Source organism: Wallemia mellicola (assembly GCF_000263375.1).
Source record: "Wallemia mellicola CBS 633.66 unplaced genomic scaffold WALSEscaffold_2, whole genome shotgun sequence".
NCBI lineage: Eukaryota > Fungi > Basidiomycota > Wallemiomycetes > Wallemiales > Wallemiaceae > Wallemia > Wallemia mellicola.
The window spans coordinates 15,089-30,562 of record NW_006531959.1 but is presented as its reverse complement, the minus strand read 5'-3'; the positions used below and the strand labels follow the sequence as shown (position 1 = coordinate 30,562).

Genomic DNA, 15,474 nt, shown 5'->3' with positions numbered 1-15,474 from the left:
TCCTGCCGCTGGGTTAGGAAAGCTGGGAAAGGAGATATGGCCACCTACATTTTGTAGCTAAGTAGTTTTTTTATTGCAACGCCAGTTCAGGCGAATAAATTGATTTCTTACTGCGTTGCTGTGATAGAAAGAAGATCGTAGCTCTCCTCTTTAATTTTGGCCGTCATCTAAAATATGCCAAAAGCATTGAAATCAGCTACAGAGAAGTTCTCCAGGAGCCATCAGCCTGCTGCTAAATCAGATAGCAATTCAGGCGGTACCAGCAATCCACTTTTGTAGGCAATTCTGTTATCAGCATCTACAATCACTCATTTAGGACAGTAACACAGACAGATTCGGTCAGCATATTCTCAAGAATCCCCTAGTAGCTCAAGCGTGGGTATCATTAGATTATTACTGCACTTCTGAACTCTCAAAAGTATCGTTGATAAAGCTTCTTTGCGAGCAACAGACAAAGTATTCGAAATCGGTCCAGGTACTGGAAATTTGACTGCTAGAATACTTGAAAAAGCAAAGTCTTGTCAAGTAATAGAAATGGATCCTAGAATGGCTGCCGAACTCAGCAAAAGATTTCAGGGAAAGTGAGTATCAATGGAAATCATCAATACTTGCTAAATATAGTAGACCTGAGCAGCGTAGATTAGAAATCGTCATCGGTGATTTTGTCAAGGCAGATTTGCCTTTCTTTGACGTAGTGTGAGTTCAGAACTCTAAAAAGCACACATGTCTGACATAGGCAGAATATCCAATTGCCCATACTCAATCTCTTCACACATCGTGTTTCGTATTCTTTCCCATAGACCTATCTGTAGGGTCGCGATACTGATGTTTCAGCGTGAATTCGCCTTGCGATTATGCGCAAGACCTGGTACTGAGATGTGGTGTCGCCTCAGTGCCAACGCCCAGTTATATTCAAAAATCGATCATATTATGAAAGTCAGCAAGGGCAACTTCAGACCACCGCCACAAGTCGAAAGTAGCGTTGTACGAATTGTCCCCTTAGATCCCCCACCACCAGTCAAGTTTGAAGAATTTGACGGGTACGTCTTATTTTTTCACTTTAACTATTTAACTGTTTCATAGTCTCACCAGAGTGCTTTTCACAAGAAGGAACAAGACATGCAGATCAAATTTTACCGCTGCTGGAGTTTATGATATGCTAGAAAGCAATAGGAAAGCTTGGTTGACTGAGAAAAATGAAGTATGTTGGATTACTACCAGAGATATTAATCAATTGACTGGTATGTAGATGATAGACGACTCAGAGAACATTAAGAGCAGAGTCGAAAGGATATTAGTACAAACTGGCTTTGCAGAAAGCCGTGCCGCGAAAATGGACGTTGATGATTTCCTTAAGTAAGTGCGATCCGTTCCTCCTATACATGCTAACTTTGGGATTCAGATTACTTAGTGCATTCCACGATGAGAACATTCACTTTGGTTAATTAATTTATAAATGATTAGATAGATATTTAATTTTATTCATACACTACAATCCTATTCGATTTTGTTGAGAAAACCAAAACATTTGAAAATTTTACTCGTCAATGACCTTTCTAGCGCGACTTCTAGTCCTATAAGCAGGTGAGTTATTTGGAGAAGACTCTACTGGCTCTACTGGGGCTTTCACTGGCGCTGCTTTTGGTGAAGCTTCTTCTGTCTTCTTGTCCTTAGCTGAGTAAATCATAGCAGTGAATGGACTGGATTTTGTGAGTATAGAATTATTATAAGAAGCACCACTCACCCTTCATATCTGAGAGCTATTTGGTATACGATGAAGACGAATACACTGATTGCGATACCAGCAGGTGACCTGTACCAAATGGAAGTACCGAAGAAACAAAGTGTACTGCCAATGTACATTGGATCCTCAACAACATTGAATGGGAAACTTGTAACGCGGTGGCTCATAAGTATACCAAAGTAGTCGCCCAAGTAGGTTCCAGTAACGCCTAACGCAAGCATAGAAGTTATAACTAAGATTTGGCCAGAGAGGAACAAAGCGAGAGCAATGTATACATGCGCAGTTGGGTAGTATGGATGTGGAGCCAAGTTTGGTTGTTCAGCTAAAGCACTCTGAAACCTAGAAAGATGAGAAAGAAGTTCTACTATAATACTGCACGTACAGATGATCACGCAAGATACCTAATGAGAAAATGGTAACAGCAAGGAGGTAACAGCCAAGATATGGTCTACCACCAGCGAGCTTTGTGAGTAGCTTATTGTGATATTCTTTTTCAACGTGTAAGTTCAAAACTCATGTCTAACGAGATAGTACAAACCTTGGCGAGCAACCTATGAAAAGAATCAGAACCAAAGGCTTAATAGTGTCTCTATACTCACGATATTCCAGAATAAGGGGTTGAATACAATTGATGCGATTACGATCCAAAGTGAAGGTTGCTTGAAATCGAACCAATCTTCTGGCTTGTCCTGTGAAACAGATAACAACGGTGAAGGGTGTGGAACCAGCTCAGAAAGCCCTCTAATAAACGGATGTTGCTTAGCGACCATCGACGTAACGTGTAAAGCGAGAGTTTTGTGCAAACCACGAGGACGAAATACTTTATAAAAACATAAGTATCCTTAGAGTCTTTTATTAATGACAGTCGACCCTCAACAATGGCTCGACACTATCTTATCGGGAAAGTATCTTGCTGAATCCCAAATCAAGATGTTATGCGATGTAGTACTAGGATTACTGGTAGAGGAATCAAATATACAACCCGTATCAAGCCCTGTCACCGTTTGCGGAGATATACACGGTCAGTTTTGGGATTTACTGGAGCTTCTGCGGGTCGGTGGTGATTGCAGGGATACCAACTACATTTTCATGGTTAGGAGACAAACTTATTAATAAATATGATGCTGATTATGGGTAGGGTGACTTTGTTGATAGGGGTCATCAAAGTTTAGAGAGTTTTACCCTCCTTATGGCCCTCAAAGCCAGGTTGGTTGACATAATTCTATTATGGTTCATCTAACAGCTATAAGGTATCCTGATAGGATAACTCTACTGCGTGGTAATCATGAATCTAGGCAGATCACTCAGGTATACGGATTTTATGGTAAGCTGGCTTCATAGTCGAGCTATAGTATTGACCGAGAGTCTAGACGAATGTCAACAAAAGTATGGCAATGCAAGTGTATGGAAAGCATGCTGTCAAGTCTTCGACTATCTCAATTTAGCTGCTGTAAGTCTGACGCCATTCAATTAGTCACAGGCTAAATGGCCAAAGATCATTGATGGTAAAATCTTATGTGTTCATGGAGGTTTGTCACCAGACGTACGAACTCTAGATCAAATTCGCGTAATTGGTGAGCTTCAGTTGGAGCACTCAATTTAAAACTTATACACCTTAAGCACGAGCTCAAGAGATACCTCATGATGGACCGTTTTGTGGTAAGAAAGGTATTTGTTGTGGTTTTCTCACTAATGCGACCATTTAGACCTCATGTGGTCGGATCCTGACGATGTAGAACATTGGAGCATAAGTCCCAGAGGGGCTGGCTGGCTATTTGGTAGCAAAGTTACAAAAGAAGTAAGATTGGCTTTAATTTTATGATCATATTCCAACTATATGCAGTTTAATCACATAAATGGTTTAGACATGATCGCCCGTGCTCATCAGCTTATTCAAGAGGGCTTGTATGTACCAAGCATCGTAGCTGATATTTTACTTACTCGCCTTAGCAAATTCATGTTTCCGGACAATGACCTTGTGACTGTCTGGTCAGCACCTAATTACTGTTATAGATGCGGTTAGTTGGAACGCTGAAATTGGTCCGCAGTCATACTAATTAATGACCAGGAAACGTTGCCAGCGTTCTTAAAGTGAAAGAGAATGAACCTGTCACAGAAAACAATTTTGCAATTTTTGATGCAGGTACGTATTTCTATGAAGAAATAATACGGCTACTTACAACTACTATAGTAGCAGATCAGGACAGAGGTGCTGTTGCGAGAGTCGCTCCTTCTCAATACTTGTAAGTACGCATGACCTTCTTGTATCTCACTGATATGCCCAGCTTGTAAATTCTGTTGTAAATTATGCGATAACTATTCATGTTTATTCTAATAACATAATTGTTTATTCTAGAATGTGTGAATGGGGCTTCGGCCAATGGGCGATTGAAATGTTGAAAGATGACGTCACTCTCATGCATAAAGACAAAGACAAGGAGTTTTTAAGTTTTTAAGTTACGTCCTTAAAAACAAAACCGAGTTTCTTTTCGCTCTTGACTAGTTTCTTCCATCAACGATGTTTATCAAAGCCCTCGCAAAGTTCACGGCATTATGTGCATCCAACTCAACCAAAGGTAAGTATAACGATGAACTTATCGCCATACAATTATAACTTATAGTAATAGCTTTGGCAAATCTTGCACCCTTTGGAAGTCTCTTTGGCTCTTCACCTGAGCTACTCAAGCGCACACTCTTCACCACAGCTACCCAGTTGAGAGAGCGTGAACGTAAGCAAATTTCAAACCTGCTTAGATACTTTTAACATCATATTTAGGTGACCCAGCACTCCAGCCACCTGCAAAGCCCAAGTCACCTTATCTACGTTTTATGCACCATCTCATCCAGAAAGAGAAAAGAGGCAAGCCACTACTCAAGATTGATACTATCAAGTTCGGTCAACAAGTTGCTGCGCCTTCATGGGAAAGCCTTTTTGAAAGTGACAAGAAAGTGAGTATTTGTTGTCGAAGATGATGTCTGCTAATTGAGCGTAGCCCTTCGAGCAAGCTTATCAGCACGACTACAAGCTTTATAAGCCAAAGGAGAGAGATTGGTGGATGTCTAAGACCCATTCCGATATCAGTCTCATCAATGAGGAGCGTCGCTTGTATGGTATGAAGCCTCTTTCATTTCCAAAAGAATACATGAAAGAAATTCGTGAAAATGAACGTCAAGCTCGTCAAGCTGAGAAGTCTCTCAAGCCAAAGGGCATTGCCAACAGCCGCATCCGATTCATGAAGGAAGTCATTCCATCACTTTCACGTGAGCTTGGTAATTCCCAAGAAGCAATGAAAGCTGCATCTAAACAATGGAATGAGCTTACTGATGATGAGAAAGAGGTTAGTCATTAATGATGGAAAGTGTTAATCTGACGTTTTTAGCCATACCAACAAGCTTATCTCAAAGAGAGAGTAGAAAAGGAACTCTTGAAGAAGTAAACCAATGATTTTGCTTTAAGTGATTATCAAATCATTGAGAATTATATCTACTTTGCTGTTTGTGATATCTTTGAACTTTAATTGTTCTTGTTATATATCATGTATATCTATTAATATTTATATTTATATTAATTCATCCAAAAAATTTTGATCAGACCTTGTGTCTATGGTGCTTATATTCACGGGCTGATTATCGCGTTCGATAGCGACTGTTTCACTTTTAACGCGATGCGCTGTTTTTGTTGGTGAGCTACTTTTTGGTTCGCCCACACTTTCAAAGAAATCGTTGTCTTCTAAATGATTCACGTCTCTCCTTGACGATTCGTATCGCTGGATGTATTGTCTACCTGAATCACCTCTCAGACGAGATTTAAGATCTTTAAGGATGTCAAAAGATGTAAAAGATTGCTGTTACTCACTCCATGATGCTTCTGCCTTCATCCTATCGTTACGCATCTCCTCCAATGCTTTTGAACTCTCTGAATCAATAGGAAGTAATTGGGGTTCTTTCTTCTTGTGTCTATTAGCCAAATCATAATCTATATCATCATCGTCTGCATCTGTAGGTCGCTTTATATATTGTTCAAAATCGTCATCTACCTTAAGTTTCATTGTGATGGACGAGAGATCAGGCTCTTCTTCTGATGAAACTGCGTATAGTCAGTCTAATGGATCTACATATTCCCTCTCATACCTTCCTCTTGCTCGGTCGCGGGTTCATCGTATTTACTGGAGTTATCAACTAATTTCCGCCTAGAGTATTTTGGGTTCGTTGAACGCCTTGTGGCTAATAAAGTAAGCTTTATCTAAATGTATCCCCTGTAAACTCACTGTTATTACTAGCAGATGGAACTGCAAGCTTATCTTCACTTTGACTAATTTCTGAGCTATAATTTTCGCTACCACTGCCATCTGAGCTATCAGATTTCTTTAAATCAGGGAATTCCGCTTGATTATCTACTTCTGGTGGCTGTAGACGTCGTGTGGTGGGTTTTGGAGCGGTACTTAAACCTCTTGAAGCTTTCCATGCTTTTGAAGCTTTAGCTTTATATTTATCTTGTAAAACCATTCAAATTTCTTATTTTTTGACGAATTCGTCGACTTGGTTAGCAACAGTCAAGAAATGCAAACTCAGATCCGTGAAGTCTGGGCAGATAATCTAGACGCAGAGCTAGATATTTTGCGTGAATTAGTCGATCGATATCCTTACGTTTCTATGGTGAATTCAATCGACGTATTTGACATCCAAACTGACGGTTTTAGGATACTGAATTCCCTGGCGTTGTAGCTAGACCAATTGGAAATTTTAAGAATTCATCAGATTATCACTATCAAACGCTGCGATGCAACGTGGATTTATTGAAGATAATACAATTAGGTATCACTATCGCTGACGCAGACGGCAATATGCCTGAGTATCCTACTTGGCAATTCAACTTTAAATTCAGTTTAAAGTACGCCTCTTTTATCATATCATTCATCATTCTAATATCTACATAGCGATGATATGTATGCACCAGATTCAATAGATTTACTCACAAAATCTGGTATTAATTTTAAAAGGCTAGAAGCTAATGGTATTGATATTGAAGAATTTGGAGAGAAACTGGTCACTTCTGGTTTTGTTCTGTTCGATCACGTTCACTGGATATCGTTTCACAGGTGAGTAACAAGCGCGATGTAACTCGTTTACAAACTCAATATAGTGGCTATGACTTTGGTTACTTACTCAAAGTTCTCACTTCATTGCCCTTACCTTCAAATGAAAACGACTTCTTTGATCTACTTCGCATTTGGTTCCCTTGCATTTTTGACATAAAATACGTTATGAAAATCAATAGGTTGTTAAAGGGTGGTTTACAAGATATTGCAGATGAATTACAGGTAATAATAAGCATGTTCCATTATATCAGCCGCTCTGACTTTCATTAGGTGATGCGAATAGGCCCTCAACATCAAGCAGGTTCAGACTCCTTAGTCACATCAGCTTCCTTCTTCTCTATGCGTACAAAATTCTTCGATGGTACATCTGAAAGAGATAGACAATTGTAAGACATTCTTTCCGAAACTTATTACTTTGCTAATTTCACCATCAGACCTCATTGTATGGGATATCTTTATGGTATAGGTATGGGAGCTGGAGCAACTGCTATACAAACCCCAGGGGCACCTTTCACACCAATGAGCAATCCTATCCCAACTCCTTACGTGGGTCCTCAACCCATAGCACCTTATCCAAATCGAACAAATGTCGGATTTGGAGAAAGGTAAAATCACATAGTTTATTGTATAGTATCATTCATTTTCCGTACATATATATATAAAGTCAATTTAATCAGACGAAGTAGGAGTATGAAGTAGCTGCAGATAAGATTGTTTCAATTTTCAATATCATATTTGAGAAAACTCACTATTCTATGTGATAACGCAATTAGGTATATTACCAATTGGGTCCTTCTCTGTTTCGTTTGGAGGCTCTCTTTTAACATCAATGTGTACTGGGTCGAATTGGAGAGTTGGAACTTCGAGATCCGAAATCATGCTTGTTGTTTGATTGTTGAAGAAGCACAAGCAAACTGCTTTCTATTTATACTCTGAGAATTTTCTTATCAGAACTTTATCAAGTTTATCTCCCATTGTTCACGAATTCATTTTCTTTATTATCACAAGAACAATGAGTTTTTTATGCATGATTATCCGCACAATGGCGTTCCTGCCTAAAACTCATTGTTTGAGGCGAAATATTTGAAGGACAATGAATCGAACCAGAAAAAGCCATAAATACGATTTTGATCATATTTAAACAGAAATGTCCCTGGTAGCAATCCCAATAATATCTATAATAGCAGTCATTATAACGATTCTCCCTTGCTCGTGGCATTATCGAGTCGGCAATACCAACATTCTTATACTTACAGTATGGATTATTGGCGTCAATTTTATCTACTTCATCAACTCTATCATCTGGCATGACAATGTGGACATACATACTCCCGTCTGGTGTGATATCAGTAAGTGATTTACTTGCTTGGAATCAATAACCTCACCTGACATAGCGACGAAATTGGTTATTGGCGCAAACATCGCAATTCCGGCTACCGCCGCTTGTCTTCTACGCAACTTATCTGGTATAGCTACAGCGTCCGTTGTCAGCACCTCACGAAAGGATATGAGAAAAAAATTATATCTTGATCTGACTTACGGTGTAGTAGTTCCTATCATCTACATGGCTTTACATGTGGTCATTCAAGATCGTCGGTTTAACATTATTGAGGGTATAGGTTGTATGCCAGTCATTTGGCCTTCCTGGCTTTCTCTTGTTCATACGTCCCTCCTTCCTTTCATATGCGCAATAGTAGCGGCTTATTATTCATGTGTGTCCTTTCACACTTAATGTTGAACTAGTTTAACACTCAATAGTTAAGACTTTCAGGGCGTTCTACAAATATCGAGAAACTTTCATGGACTTGTTTAAAATGAAGAAGTACGGGTTGACGAAAAGTAAATTTATCAGACTGATAGGCCTTGCTATGACGATTTTTATTCTCACCATCGTTGCTGCAGTAGTACAATTAGTCGTCAACCTTCAAGCAAACAGTGGACGGCTATTGCCTTACAAGAGCTGGGACCAAGTTCATGTCTATTTTTCAAAGATTTACCAGGTAAAACTTTCCGAACTAAACGAACATCAGTTAGGTGCGAACATAGCAAGCTGGTTATTGCCAATCATAACAGCTATTATTTTCTTTTTTTTCTTCGGATTTGCTGAAGAATCCCGGAAAGAGTACGTCCGTTGCTTACTCTTTTGCTTTCCATTCCTCAGAGCAAGACTTCAACGGTGAGTATAGGGATACGATTGATATACTTTATTGAGCATACTAAGATCAACTATTCCAAACAATGGTCATGTGTCAACTATCTCCTCCTCACCAAGCCAAGACTACGATGACTTTGATAAGCTGAAAGACTGTAGTAGGGGTCAATCTGAAGAATACGAGCTTCCTGTTCTGAGAGCCTCATATTTAGAAAGCAGAAAACCAACATAGAAAATCACATTATTAATGTAAAAGCCATGTATTAAATTTATACTTGATCTTCATCGCGACTGAGTAGGATGTGTAAGAGAAGAGTTAGGATAGACAGTAAAGACGTACCCAGCGTAGAATTTTTCAAGGAAAGTTTGTGGTCTAGCTGTGAGTATTATGTTAGTTTTGAATAAATAATAAAGTTATCAAACTGACGTGGTGCCTGTGTAAAGTTAGATATAGCGAATGAGAGTAGAAAGATTACTCACTTCTTCCAATGCAAACCAGCGCATAATGTGAGTTTCTTGCTTCCATGCGTTCATTGTTTCTTGGTATTCCTGTCTACCTTTGAATAAAACTAAGTCTATCACATTCAAATCGTCGAGATTTCTGTTCTTTTCAAACTCCTGACGAATTTTTGCTCTAATCTGTGATGGTGGAATATTTAATGAATAAAGTGCACAGATACTTGGTGCCTATAAGTATATCTTAATAAAGCAATCAACCATCATCTATTCTATCACTCACGCTACGATAAAAGTCACGATAAAGAGTTCTAGCTCTAGCGTGAGCTTCTGCGAATGAAGTTGACGATTTTGTTACGTGTGCCAATCTTGAAGGGATAGTAGTCATCGTCGGGAATCAAGAGATAATAAGAAGCTAGAACTAATAGATAAAATCTGTAATAGTATAGTTTATTCAATTAATCGTTCATATTTATTTATTCATACGATATATCTCTTCATCTTCGTCCTCGATGTCCGCTAAGATACCCAGTACAGCGTTATACGCAAATCAAATTGAAAGCCCACCAAGACTCAATGGTAGTCTAACGAACTCTGCCTTTTCTATATCTCTTATTGCTTTTACCTTAGGTGCTGTCTTTGGTTTGAGCTTACTTCCCGGTTTATCAGTTATCAACTTAAATTTGAGTGCTATAATTCCAACAGCATTACATTCAACCCAAGTTTCCCTATATTTAGTCATACTTTGTTGGTTTCATCTTTGGGAATTCCTCAGTACAGCAGGTTGGAATATGACAAAGACATCAGTCGATTGTTAGTCATATACTTAATTGAATATGCAATCTAATAAACTAACAGCTTACTTATTAAACAATGGATATAGCTACACTGCTGCACACGCTTTCGGTCTAGTGTCTCATTACCTTTTGATATTGTTCTACCCTTCAATTTCTCAAAATCATTACTTAATCATCTCAGGTAAGTGTGGTATGAACCATTTAATTACCCTTACCATAAATTAAGGTCTCGCCTTGGTTGTCGTAGGTCAGGTCTTGCGTACGCTTGCTATGGTACACGCGAGTGAAAGCTTTTCACACCATGTCGCATCCTTTAAACAAAAAGATCATAAGTTAGTGACTAATGGCGTTTACAGGTAAGAGTATTTTGTTATAAAATATTTCTCGTTAAACTTCCACAGAATCGTACGACACCCTTCGTATTTAGGTTTCTACCTATGGGCATTGGGAACACAGATGATTTTGACAAATCCTTTATCATTCATAGCTTTTGCTATTATTCTGCATAGGTTTTTCACTGATAGAATTAAACGTAAGTTTTTCTCTTCCTCACTTAAGACATTCTTCTAATTCTCGCAGATGAAGAAACTTATCTCGTAAAGTTCTTCGGAAATGACTATCAATCTTATAAAAATAATGTGTACTCTTTCTTCCCTTATGTTATTTAAGTATTTCATCCACACTCAATGACGTGTGCGTGCAAGTCGTTGACCACGACTATCATTATGAGTCCAACAGAATTCATTCATAAAGTAAAAGCAGAGGCGCCAGCTTCATTAACAGAAGATTTGACTAAATTAGAAATTAATTATAGCAAGCGGTGCGTCTTACGCGAGGAATCAGATAATTGCTAACCAGCCACCAAAGTTTATACCACCAGCTTACTAAAACACTACAAGAAATCATACAGAAGGATGATATTTCTAAGTATTTGGTTGACTTGTGGAATAACTTTATCTCAACATTCAAGGATAAGTTGAATCAACTACGTTTAGTGGAAATTGGCGTTAGAGTAGCACAGGAGATGATTCCACAAGAGTCTCTAAACTTCTTAGAATCTTTATTGGACACCCTACCAGTTCCAAGAGCTGCATTACCACCTGCACTGAAGCCAACCAATACAAAATCGTTCGATGAGGAGCAACCACCAACTAAAACCGAATCTGAGGCTTACGTTTTAGCAAAAATCTCAATAGCACATTATGACCTTTTACTTGGTAACTTAGACAAAGCTAAAGAAGCTATGGATGTTTGTGAGCGGGTTTTAGATTCAATTGATGGCGTAGAAGCCAGTGTCACTGGTGCTTGGCTACGCGTTAGTGGTGATTACTTTAAAGTGAGTATTTGGAACTCTTCAGAAATTGACCTAATCAAAAATCAGTCAAAAGCGGAATATGCAGCATTTTACCGTACAACATTACTGTATATCTCATGTGCTGGTATGGACCAACTTGACAAAGCTGAGCAAATCCAAAGAAGTCACGATTTAGCCATCGCTGCCTTATTAGGTGATACAATTTACAATTTCGGTGAATTGGTAAGCTTACTCACTTTAAAATAATATATAGTAGTTTTCTAATTAAACTCAGTTGACTCATCCAATCTTGCATGCTCTTGATGGAACCGAATTAGAATGGTTGAAAGATATTATTTACATTTTCAACGAAGGTGATATAACCAAGTTTGAGGTTAATGCCTCTAAATTGGCAAATGAAGTGGGTGTAATAGCGTTTTAGAACACTAAAAGTAACATTATATAAGCCAATCTTACACGACAGTCAAGCTTTCCTTCGTCAAAAGATATGCCTTATGGCATTGATCGAATGCGTGTTCAAAAGGTCATCAAAAGATCGTGACATGTCTTTCTCAACGATCGGTGCTGAAACTAAGCTTCCACTTGATGAAGTAGAACACTTAATTATGAAAGCATTATCGTGAGTAATCTCTTTACTGAATTGTCTCAACTTAAAATAAGAAGGCTTAAACTTATCCGTGGTACTATTGACCAAGTCTCAAGCTCAGCTAGCATCAATTGGGTACAACCAAGAGTCCTCGATAAAAATCAAGTCAAATCATTGGCTTCACGTCTAAACGAATGGAGATCTAAAGTAGAGAATGTGGCAGTCGATGTAAACAGTCAAGCACCTGAATTATTTGCATAATGTATCATTATTACTTCTCCTTCTTTGAGCCTGATGAAGAATTAGCGTTATCAACGAGTTCGTTCATAGCTTTGTTGTTTTGTGTAGATTGCTTTTTGAGAATTTCTGGAAAGCTTGTAAACAAGTTGAAAGGTTTTGTTAATAATACTAACCAATTTCACGATCTTTAGCTTCAATTTGCTTCTTGAAGTTTTGAGCAGCTGATGATTGGCCATCTTTCTATGAAGAATGTAAGTAAATTGTTTAAATATAATTGTATAATGAATACCTTCATCAAACCCAATTCTTCTTGTGATTGAATAAGGTCCATGATAATACCAAATACGCGTGAAAGAATTCTAATGGAAGAAGGAATGAATTAGTTGGATAATTTAAAATACGTAGCAGTAATACCCACAAGCTGAGAAAGAGGGTGAAACCTTTTGAAAATGAGTTTTGTAAAGATGACGAAAAGAAAGGTGAGACATACCGGTGAGATAAACGTTACGTTGTGAGTAAAACCTAAAAAGTGTGTGAATAATTTAGATCTTTAGAATATAAAAGTGACGTACTTGCGTGCGGCAAAGTTAGTTTCTGAGCGTACATCTGTGAAAGCATGTTCCTCTTTGGCTGTTTGACCTTCTTTAACGACTCTAAGCATTCTATTGATAATGTAAGTAATGATATTTCTGATTATTACACTTAAACTCACCTTTGTACAGCATCAAAGAAGAGAATGGAAGTGAATATGAGAGAAATCTTCAAGGAGTATTGTAATTTAGCAACTAATGGGTTTGTGCTTAAAAATTTAAAGAACTTTTGCTTAAACGCAAATGGCATTGGTGCTACTAATACCAAGAAAGTGACGATTCTATGAGTGTGATGAGTTGATAAATATTATGACGAATTAAGCGTACTCAGCAGAGAGTAAACCGAAACTGTTTAAACTGTTAATTATCTATCTCTAATTGATAGTTGATTACCCACACTAAGCTGTAATAAAGCTAAAGAGTGAGTGTTAGTAAAATATTATAACGCTATAAAATAGTACTCACTGTCATTTTGCTTCTCTAGTTTTTTATTTTAGATAATCGACGTTCGTAGAAGAGAGGAGTTCAAACGAAATGTTGACGTCAGTATTTCAATGAGTCTTTAATCTAGAGATGATTAGAATATTTTGGTTTTTACATTTTAAATATAGCATAAATAAATCCATGTTATTATTTTTACACAGAAAAATACATAATTTGACAGTTAAATGAACGCGTCATTTTTCTATTAACTACTACGAAGAGATGACTAAAATACCAGTATCAATTAAGCACGCAGGGAAGAAATTAGATTTAGATTTAAATACACAAGCATCTGGTTTAGATTTTAAGAATGATATCTACGCTATAACTGGCGTGGCACCAGAGAGGTAAGTAGAAGAACCTTAGTGAAGTATACCTCATTTAACACTCAGTTTAGACAAAAAGTTATGATAAAAGGCGGTATCTTAAAGGATGATACTGATATGGAGAAGCTCGGATCAACAATAAAACCAGGTCATTTGTTCATGGTTATTGGTGCAGCAGGTCCATTACCTTCGGCGCCTACAGAAAAGGTCGTATTCATGGAAGATCTCGATGATAAGCAGTTGTCACAAGCCTTGAAGAACCCAGTTGGTTTGACAAACCTTGGTAACACTTGTTATTTGAACAGTTCAATTCAGGTTCTGAGAGCTATACCGGAATTACAAAACAACTTAAACAACTCACAGAACAATGGTCTCAGTAGATCCTTAGAAGCGCTTTTTAGCTCACTTAACAACTCAACTGACGCAATAACACCAACTTCATTCTTGACAACGTTAAGATCAAACTACCAACAGTTCACAGAGAGAGACAGATTCGGACAGTTTGCCCAACAAGATGCAGAAGAAGCCTGGGGTGCGATACTCAGCTCATTAGCAGGCACCACTGGTATGGAAGGCAAGTCATTTGTCGATCAGTACATGAGAGGTAGCTATGTGAAAGAAATGTCGACACCTGAAGCGCCAGAGGAAGAACCTACTTATTCGATCGAGGAATTCACCAAACTGGGCTGTAATATCTCTTCAAATACCAATTACCTCCAACAAGGCTTGAGTGAAGGCTTAGATGAACAAATTGAGAAATATTCTGGAACTCTTAACAGGAACGCTCAATATGTTCAGAAGTCCAGAATAAATCGTCTACCAAGCTATCTTACCGTTCATCTGGTGAGATTCTACTGGAGAGCTGACTTAGGTAAAAAAGCCAAGATTCTCCGTAAAGTAAAATTCCCAATGGAGTACGATGCGAGCGAATTAGTTAGTGACGATTTGAAAGCCAAGATCAATCCAGTCAATAAGAAACTTTATTCGATCAACAAGGATAGAGAAGAAAGAAGAAGATTGAGGAAGCGCATCAAGACGAGAAACGACTTGGAGGAGAAGGCTAACAATTCAAAGAACAATGATGAGATGTTAATCGATGAGATAAAAGATGAACAAAACAAGATTGGTGATGCAGAATTACTCAGTGAAGAAGTATATCAAGCGAAGGAGAAGAAGGAACTGGATGAGTTAGTTGATGAGGACTTGAAGAATGACATTGGTTCTTCAAAGAGTGGATTGTACGATTTGGTTGGCATAGTTACACACAAAGGTGTCAACGCAGATGGTGGTCACTACATCGGTTGGGTTAGGGGAGATGTACACAAAGGTGAAGAACACCAAGATGATTGGTATAAATTCGATGATAACAAGGTTAGCAAGATATCAAAGGAGAAAATTGCGCAATTAGAAGGTGGAGGTGAAGATAGTGTGGCTTACTTGTTATTATACAAAGCTAAAATGTAGATGAATGGTATATTTTTATTTTACTTCTACCAAAAAGTCAAAGTCCCTGATGATGTCATATTTTTTGGATGACTTGAGTCGGTAACATGGCTTACAAGAATTGTATCAATAGTAAACACCTTCTTTGCTCTTATAAATCAGTTTAGATGTAGCTTATGATGTTGTTATCATACGAGTCAGATAAGAAGAATGTAATGAAAGTGATTGTCTACTATTTAATAG

General features: G+C 38.0%; 12 protein-coding genes across 12 annotated transcripts; 8 read left to right on the top strand and 4 right to left on the bottom strand.

The window, feature by feature from the left end:
* Positions 1–174: 174 nt before the first annotated feature.
* WALSEDRAFT_35040 (rRNA adenine dimethylase) lies at positions 175–1,690 on the top strand (the record flags this gene model as incomplete). The annotated part of the gene is made up of 8 exons (XM_006956101.1): positions 175–275; positions 322–375; positions 420–581; positions 625–696; positions 741–1,040; positions 1,084–1,201; positions 1,250–1,356; positions 1,403–1,690. 8 exons carry the CDS (start codon positions 175–177, stop codon positions 1,443–1,445), a joined length of 957 nt encoding a protein of 318 aa, XP_006956163.1. The 3' UTR covers positions 1,446–1,690.
* Positions 1,229–2,550, bottom strand: WALSEDRAFT_42623 (PEMT-domain-containing protein). The gene is made up of 5 exons (XM_006956100.1): positions 2,344–2,550; positions 2,283–2,295; positions 2,127–2,232; positions 1,745–2,083; positions 1,229–1,700 (listed from the first exon to the last, which is right to left on the bottom strand). Exons 1-5 carry the CDS (start codon positions 2,512–2,514, stop codon positions 1,538–1,540), a joined length of 792 nt encoding a protein of 263 aa, XP_006956162.1. The 5' UTR covers positions 2,515–2,550; the 3' UTR covers positions 1,229–1,537.
* On the top strand, positions 2,524–5,696 carry WALSEDRAFT_59228 (Metallo-dependent phosphatase). Its single transcript, XM_006956098.1, has 13 exons — positions 2,524–2,836; positions 2,883–2,950; positions 2,995–3,068; positions 3,115–3,194; positions 3,240–3,318; positions 3,365–3,403; positions 3,451–3,542; positions 3,588–3,649; positions 3,695–3,762; positions 3,813–3,887; positions 3,936–3,987; positions 4,030–5,082; positions 5,125–5,696. The coding sequence occupies exons 1-12, from the start codon at positions 2,603–2,605 to the stop codon at positions 4,034–4,036; spliced, it is 930 nt and encodes a 309-aa protein (XP_006956160.1). The 5' UTR covers positions 2,524–2,602; the 3' UTR covers positions 4,037–5,082; positions 5,125–5,696.
* WALSEDRAFT_62153 (hypothetical protein) lies at positions 4,263–5,181 on the top strand (the record flags this gene model as incomplete). The annotated part of the gene is made up of 5 exons (XM_006956099.1): positions 4,263–4,320; positions 4,366–4,473; positions 4,521–4,693; positions 4,738–5,082; positions 5,125–5,181. 5 exons carry the CDS (start codon positions 4,263–4,265, stop codon positions 5,179–5,181), a joined length of 741 nt encoding a protein of 246 aa, XP_006956161.1.
* WALSEDRAFT_59226 (hypothetical protein) lies at positions 5,286–6,286 on the bottom strand. The gene is made up of 4 exons (XM_006956097.1): positions 6,013–6,286; positions 5,876–5,968; positions 5,601–5,831; positions 5,286–5,558 (listed from the first exon to the last, which is right to left on the bottom strand). The coding sequence occupies exons 1-4, from the start codon at positions 6,248–6,250 to the stop codon at positions 5,305–5,307; spliced, it is 816 nt and encodes a 271-aa protein (XP_006956159.1). The 5' UTR covers positions 6,251–6,286; the 3' UTR covers positions 5,286–5,304.
* An 18-nt stretch (positions 6,287–6,304) lies between these two features.
* WALSEDRAFT_14687 (ribonuclease CAF1) lies at positions 6,305–7,233 on the top strand (the record flags this gene model as incomplete). The annotated part of the gene is made up of 5 exons (XM_006956075.1): positions 6,305–6,400; positions 6,445–6,635; positions 6,682–6,843; positions 6,888–7,065; positions 7,114–7,233. 5 exons carry the CDS (start codon positions 6,305–6,307, stop codon positions 7,231–7,233), a joined length of 747 nt encoding a protein of 248 aa, XP_006956137.1.
* Positions 7,234–7,674: 441 nt separating this feature from the next.
* WALSEDRAFT_59221 (STE3-domain-containing protein) lies at positions 7,675–9,243 on the top strand. Its single transcript, XM_006956096.1, has 4 exons — positions 7,675–8,192; positions 8,238–8,555; positions 8,602–9,019; positions 9,065–9,243. Exons 1-4 carry the CDS (start codon positions 7,991–7,993, stop codon positions 9,225–9,227), a joined length of 1,101 nt encoding a protein of 366 aa, XP_006956158.1. The 5' UTR covers positions 7,675–7,990; the 3' UTR covers positions 9,228–9,243.
* WALSEDRAFT_59217 (NADH dehydrogenase, alpha subcomplex, subunit 6) lies at positions 8,003–10,012 on the bottom strand. Its single transcript, XM_006956095.1, has 8 exons — positions 9,735–10,012; positions 9,476–9,682; positions 9,423–9,429; positions 9,336–9,372; positions 8,384–9,286; positions 8,229–8,315; positions 8,173–8,178; positions 8,003–8,128 (listed from the first exon to the last, which is right to left on the bottom strand). The coding sequence occupies exons 1-5, from the start codon at positions 9,837–9,839 to the stop codon at positions 9,265–9,267; spliced, it is 378 nt and encodes a 125-aa protein (XP_006956157.1). The 5' UTR covers positions 9,840–10,012; the 3' UTR covers positions 8,003–8,128; positions 8,173–8,178; positions 8,229–8,315; positions 8,384–9,264.
* WALSEDRAFT_35025 (farnesyl cysteine-carboxyl methyltransferase, mediates the carboxyl methylation step during C-termin) lies at positions 9,964–10,927 on the top strand (the record flags this gene model as incomplete). Its single annotated transcript, XM_006956094.1, has 5 exons — positions 9,964–10,264; positions 10,310–10,429; positions 10,475–10,604; positions 10,650–10,780; positions 10,828–10,927. The coding sequence occupies 5 exons, from the start codon at positions 9,964–9,966 to the stop codon at positions 10,914–10,916; spliced, it is 771 nt and encodes a 256-aa protein (XP_006956156.1). The 3' UTR covers positions 10,917–10,927.
* A 33-nt stretch (positions 10,928–10,960) lies between these two features.
* On the top strand, positions 10,961–12,456 carry WALSEDRAFT_31005 (hypothetical protein). Its single transcript, XM_006956093.1, has 6 exons — positions 10,961–11,068; positions 11,116–11,584; positions 11,630–11,785; positions 11,838–11,963; positions 12,010–12,182; positions 12,227–12,456. Exons 1-6 carry the CDS (start codon positions 10,974–10,976, stop codon positions 12,408–12,410), a joined length of 1,203 nt encoding a protein of 400 aa, XP_006956155.1. The 5' UTR covers positions 10,961–10,973; the 3' UTR covers positions 12,411–12,456.
* On the bottom strand, positions 12,378–13,489 carry WALSEDRAFT_59214 (B-cell receptor-associated 31-like protein). The gene is made up of 10 exons (XM_006956092.1): positions 13,445–13,489; positions 13,377–13,393; positions 13,307–13,327; positions 13,102–13,260; positions 12,962–13,051; positions 12,880–12,911; positions 12,808–12,829; positions 12,679–12,748; positions 12,563–12,629; positions 12,378–12,515 (listed from the first exon to the last, which is right to left on the bottom strand). Exons 1-10 carry the CDS (start codon positions 13,448–13,450, stop codon positions 12,421–12,423), a joined length of 579 nt encoding a protein of 192 aa, XP_006956154.1. The 5' UTR covers positions 13,451–13,489; the 3' UTR covers positions 12,378–12,420.
* A 188-nt stretch (positions 13,490–13,677) lies between these two features.
* WALSEDRAFT_59213 (cysteine proteinase) lies at positions 13,678–15,260 on the top strand. Its single transcript, XM_006956091.1, has 2 exons — positions 13,678–13,809; positions 13,860–15,260. Exons 1-2 carry the CDS (start codon positions 13,685–13,687, stop codon positions 15,250–15,252), a joined length of 1,518 nt encoding a protein of 505 aa, XP_006956153.1. The 5' UTR covers positions 13,678–13,684; the 3' UTR covers positions 15,253–15,260.
* Positions 15,261–15,474: the final 214 nt, after the last annotated feature.

Coding starts and splice junctions, on each gene's coding strand:
- WALSEDRAFT_42623 (XM_006956100.1), bottom strand. CDS start 2,514: ATGGTCGCTAAGCAACATCCGTTTATTAGAGGGCTTTCTGAGCTGGTT. Junction 2,084..2,126: donor GGTATCTTGCGTGATCATCT/GTACGTGCAGTA, acceptor TCATCTTTCTAG/GTTTCAGAGTGCTTTAGCTG. Junction 1,701..1,744: donor ATAGCTCTCAGATATGAAGG/GTGAGTGGTGCT, acceptor CACAAAATCCAG/TCCATTCACTGCTATGATTT.
- WALSEDRAFT_59228 (XM_006956098.1), top strand. CDS start 2,603: ATGACAGTCGACCCTCAACAATGGCTCGACACTATCTTATCGGGAAAG. Junction 3,404..3,450: donor TCATGATGGACCGTTTTGTG/GTAAGAAAGGTA, acceptor GCGACCATTTAG/ACCTCATGTGGTCGGATCCT. Junction 3,543..3,587: donor GTAGCAAAGTTACAAAAGAA/GTAAGATTGGCT, acceptor AACTATATGCAG/TTTAATCACATAAATGGTTT.
- WALSEDRAFT_59226 (XM_006956097.1), bottom strand. CDS start 6,250: ATGGTTTTACAAGATAAATATAAAGCTAAAGCTTCAAAAGCATGGAAA. Junction 5,969..6,012: donor TCCATCTGCTAGTAATAACA/GTGAGTTTACAG, acceptor TTACTTTATTAG/CCACAAGGCGTTCAACGAAC. Junction 5,832..5,875: donor CGCGACCGAGCAAGAGGAAG/GTATGAGAGGGA, acceptor GACTATACGCAG/TTTCATCAGAAGAAGAGCCT.
- WALSEDRAFT_59221 (XM_006956096.1), top strand. CDS start 7,991: ATGTCCCTGGTAGCAATCCCAATAATATCTATAATAGCAGTCATTATA. Junction 8,193..8,237: donor TCCCGTCTGGTGTGATATCA/GTAAGTGATTTA, acceptor CACCTGACATAG/CGACGAAATTGGTTATTGGC. Junction 9,020..9,064: donor CTCAGAGCAAGACTTCAACG/GTGAGTATAGGG, acceptor GAGCATACTAAG/ATCAACTATTCCAAACAATG.
- WALSEDRAFT_59217 (XM_006956095.1), bottom strand. CDS start 9,839: ATGACTACTATCCCTTCAAGATTGGCACACGTAACAAAATCGTCAACT. Junction 9,683..9,734: donor ATCGTGACTTTTATCGTAGC/GTGAGTGATAGA, acceptor ATATACTTATAG/GCACCAAGTATCTGTGCACT. Junction 9,287..9,335: donor CTTGAAAAATTCTACGCTGG/GTACGTCTTTAC, acceptor CATCCTACTCAG/TCGCGATGAAGATCAAGTAT.
- WALSEDRAFT_31005 (XM_006956093.1), top strand. CDS start 10,974: ATGAGTCCAACAGAATTCATTCATAAAGTAAAAGCAGAGGCGCCAGCT. Junction 11,585..11,629: donor TTAGTGGTGATTACTTTAAA/GTGAGTATTTGG, acceptor ATCAAAAATCAG/TCAAAAGCGGAATATGCAGC. Junction 11,786..11,837: donor TTTACAATTTCGGTGAATTG/GTAAGCTTACTC, acceptor AATTAAACTCAG/TTGACTCATCCAATCTTGCA.
- WALSEDRAFT_59214 (XM_006956092.1), bottom strand. Junction 12,630..12,678: donor AAGAATTGGGTTTGATGAAG/GTATTCATTATA, acceptor CATTCTTCATAG/AAAGATGGCCAATCATCAGC. Junction 12,516..12,562: donor AGCTAAAGATCGTGAAATTG/GTTAGTATTATT, acceptor CAAGCTTTCCAG/AAATTCTCAAAAAGCAATCT.
- WALSEDRAFT_59213 (XM_006956091.1), top strand. CDS start 13,685: ATGACTAAAATACCAGTATCAATTAAGCACGCAGGGAAGAAATTAGAT. Junction 13,810..13,859: donor ACTGGCGTGGCACCAGAGAG/GTAAGTAGAAGA, acceptor CACTCAGTTTAG/ACAAAAAGTTATGATAAAAG.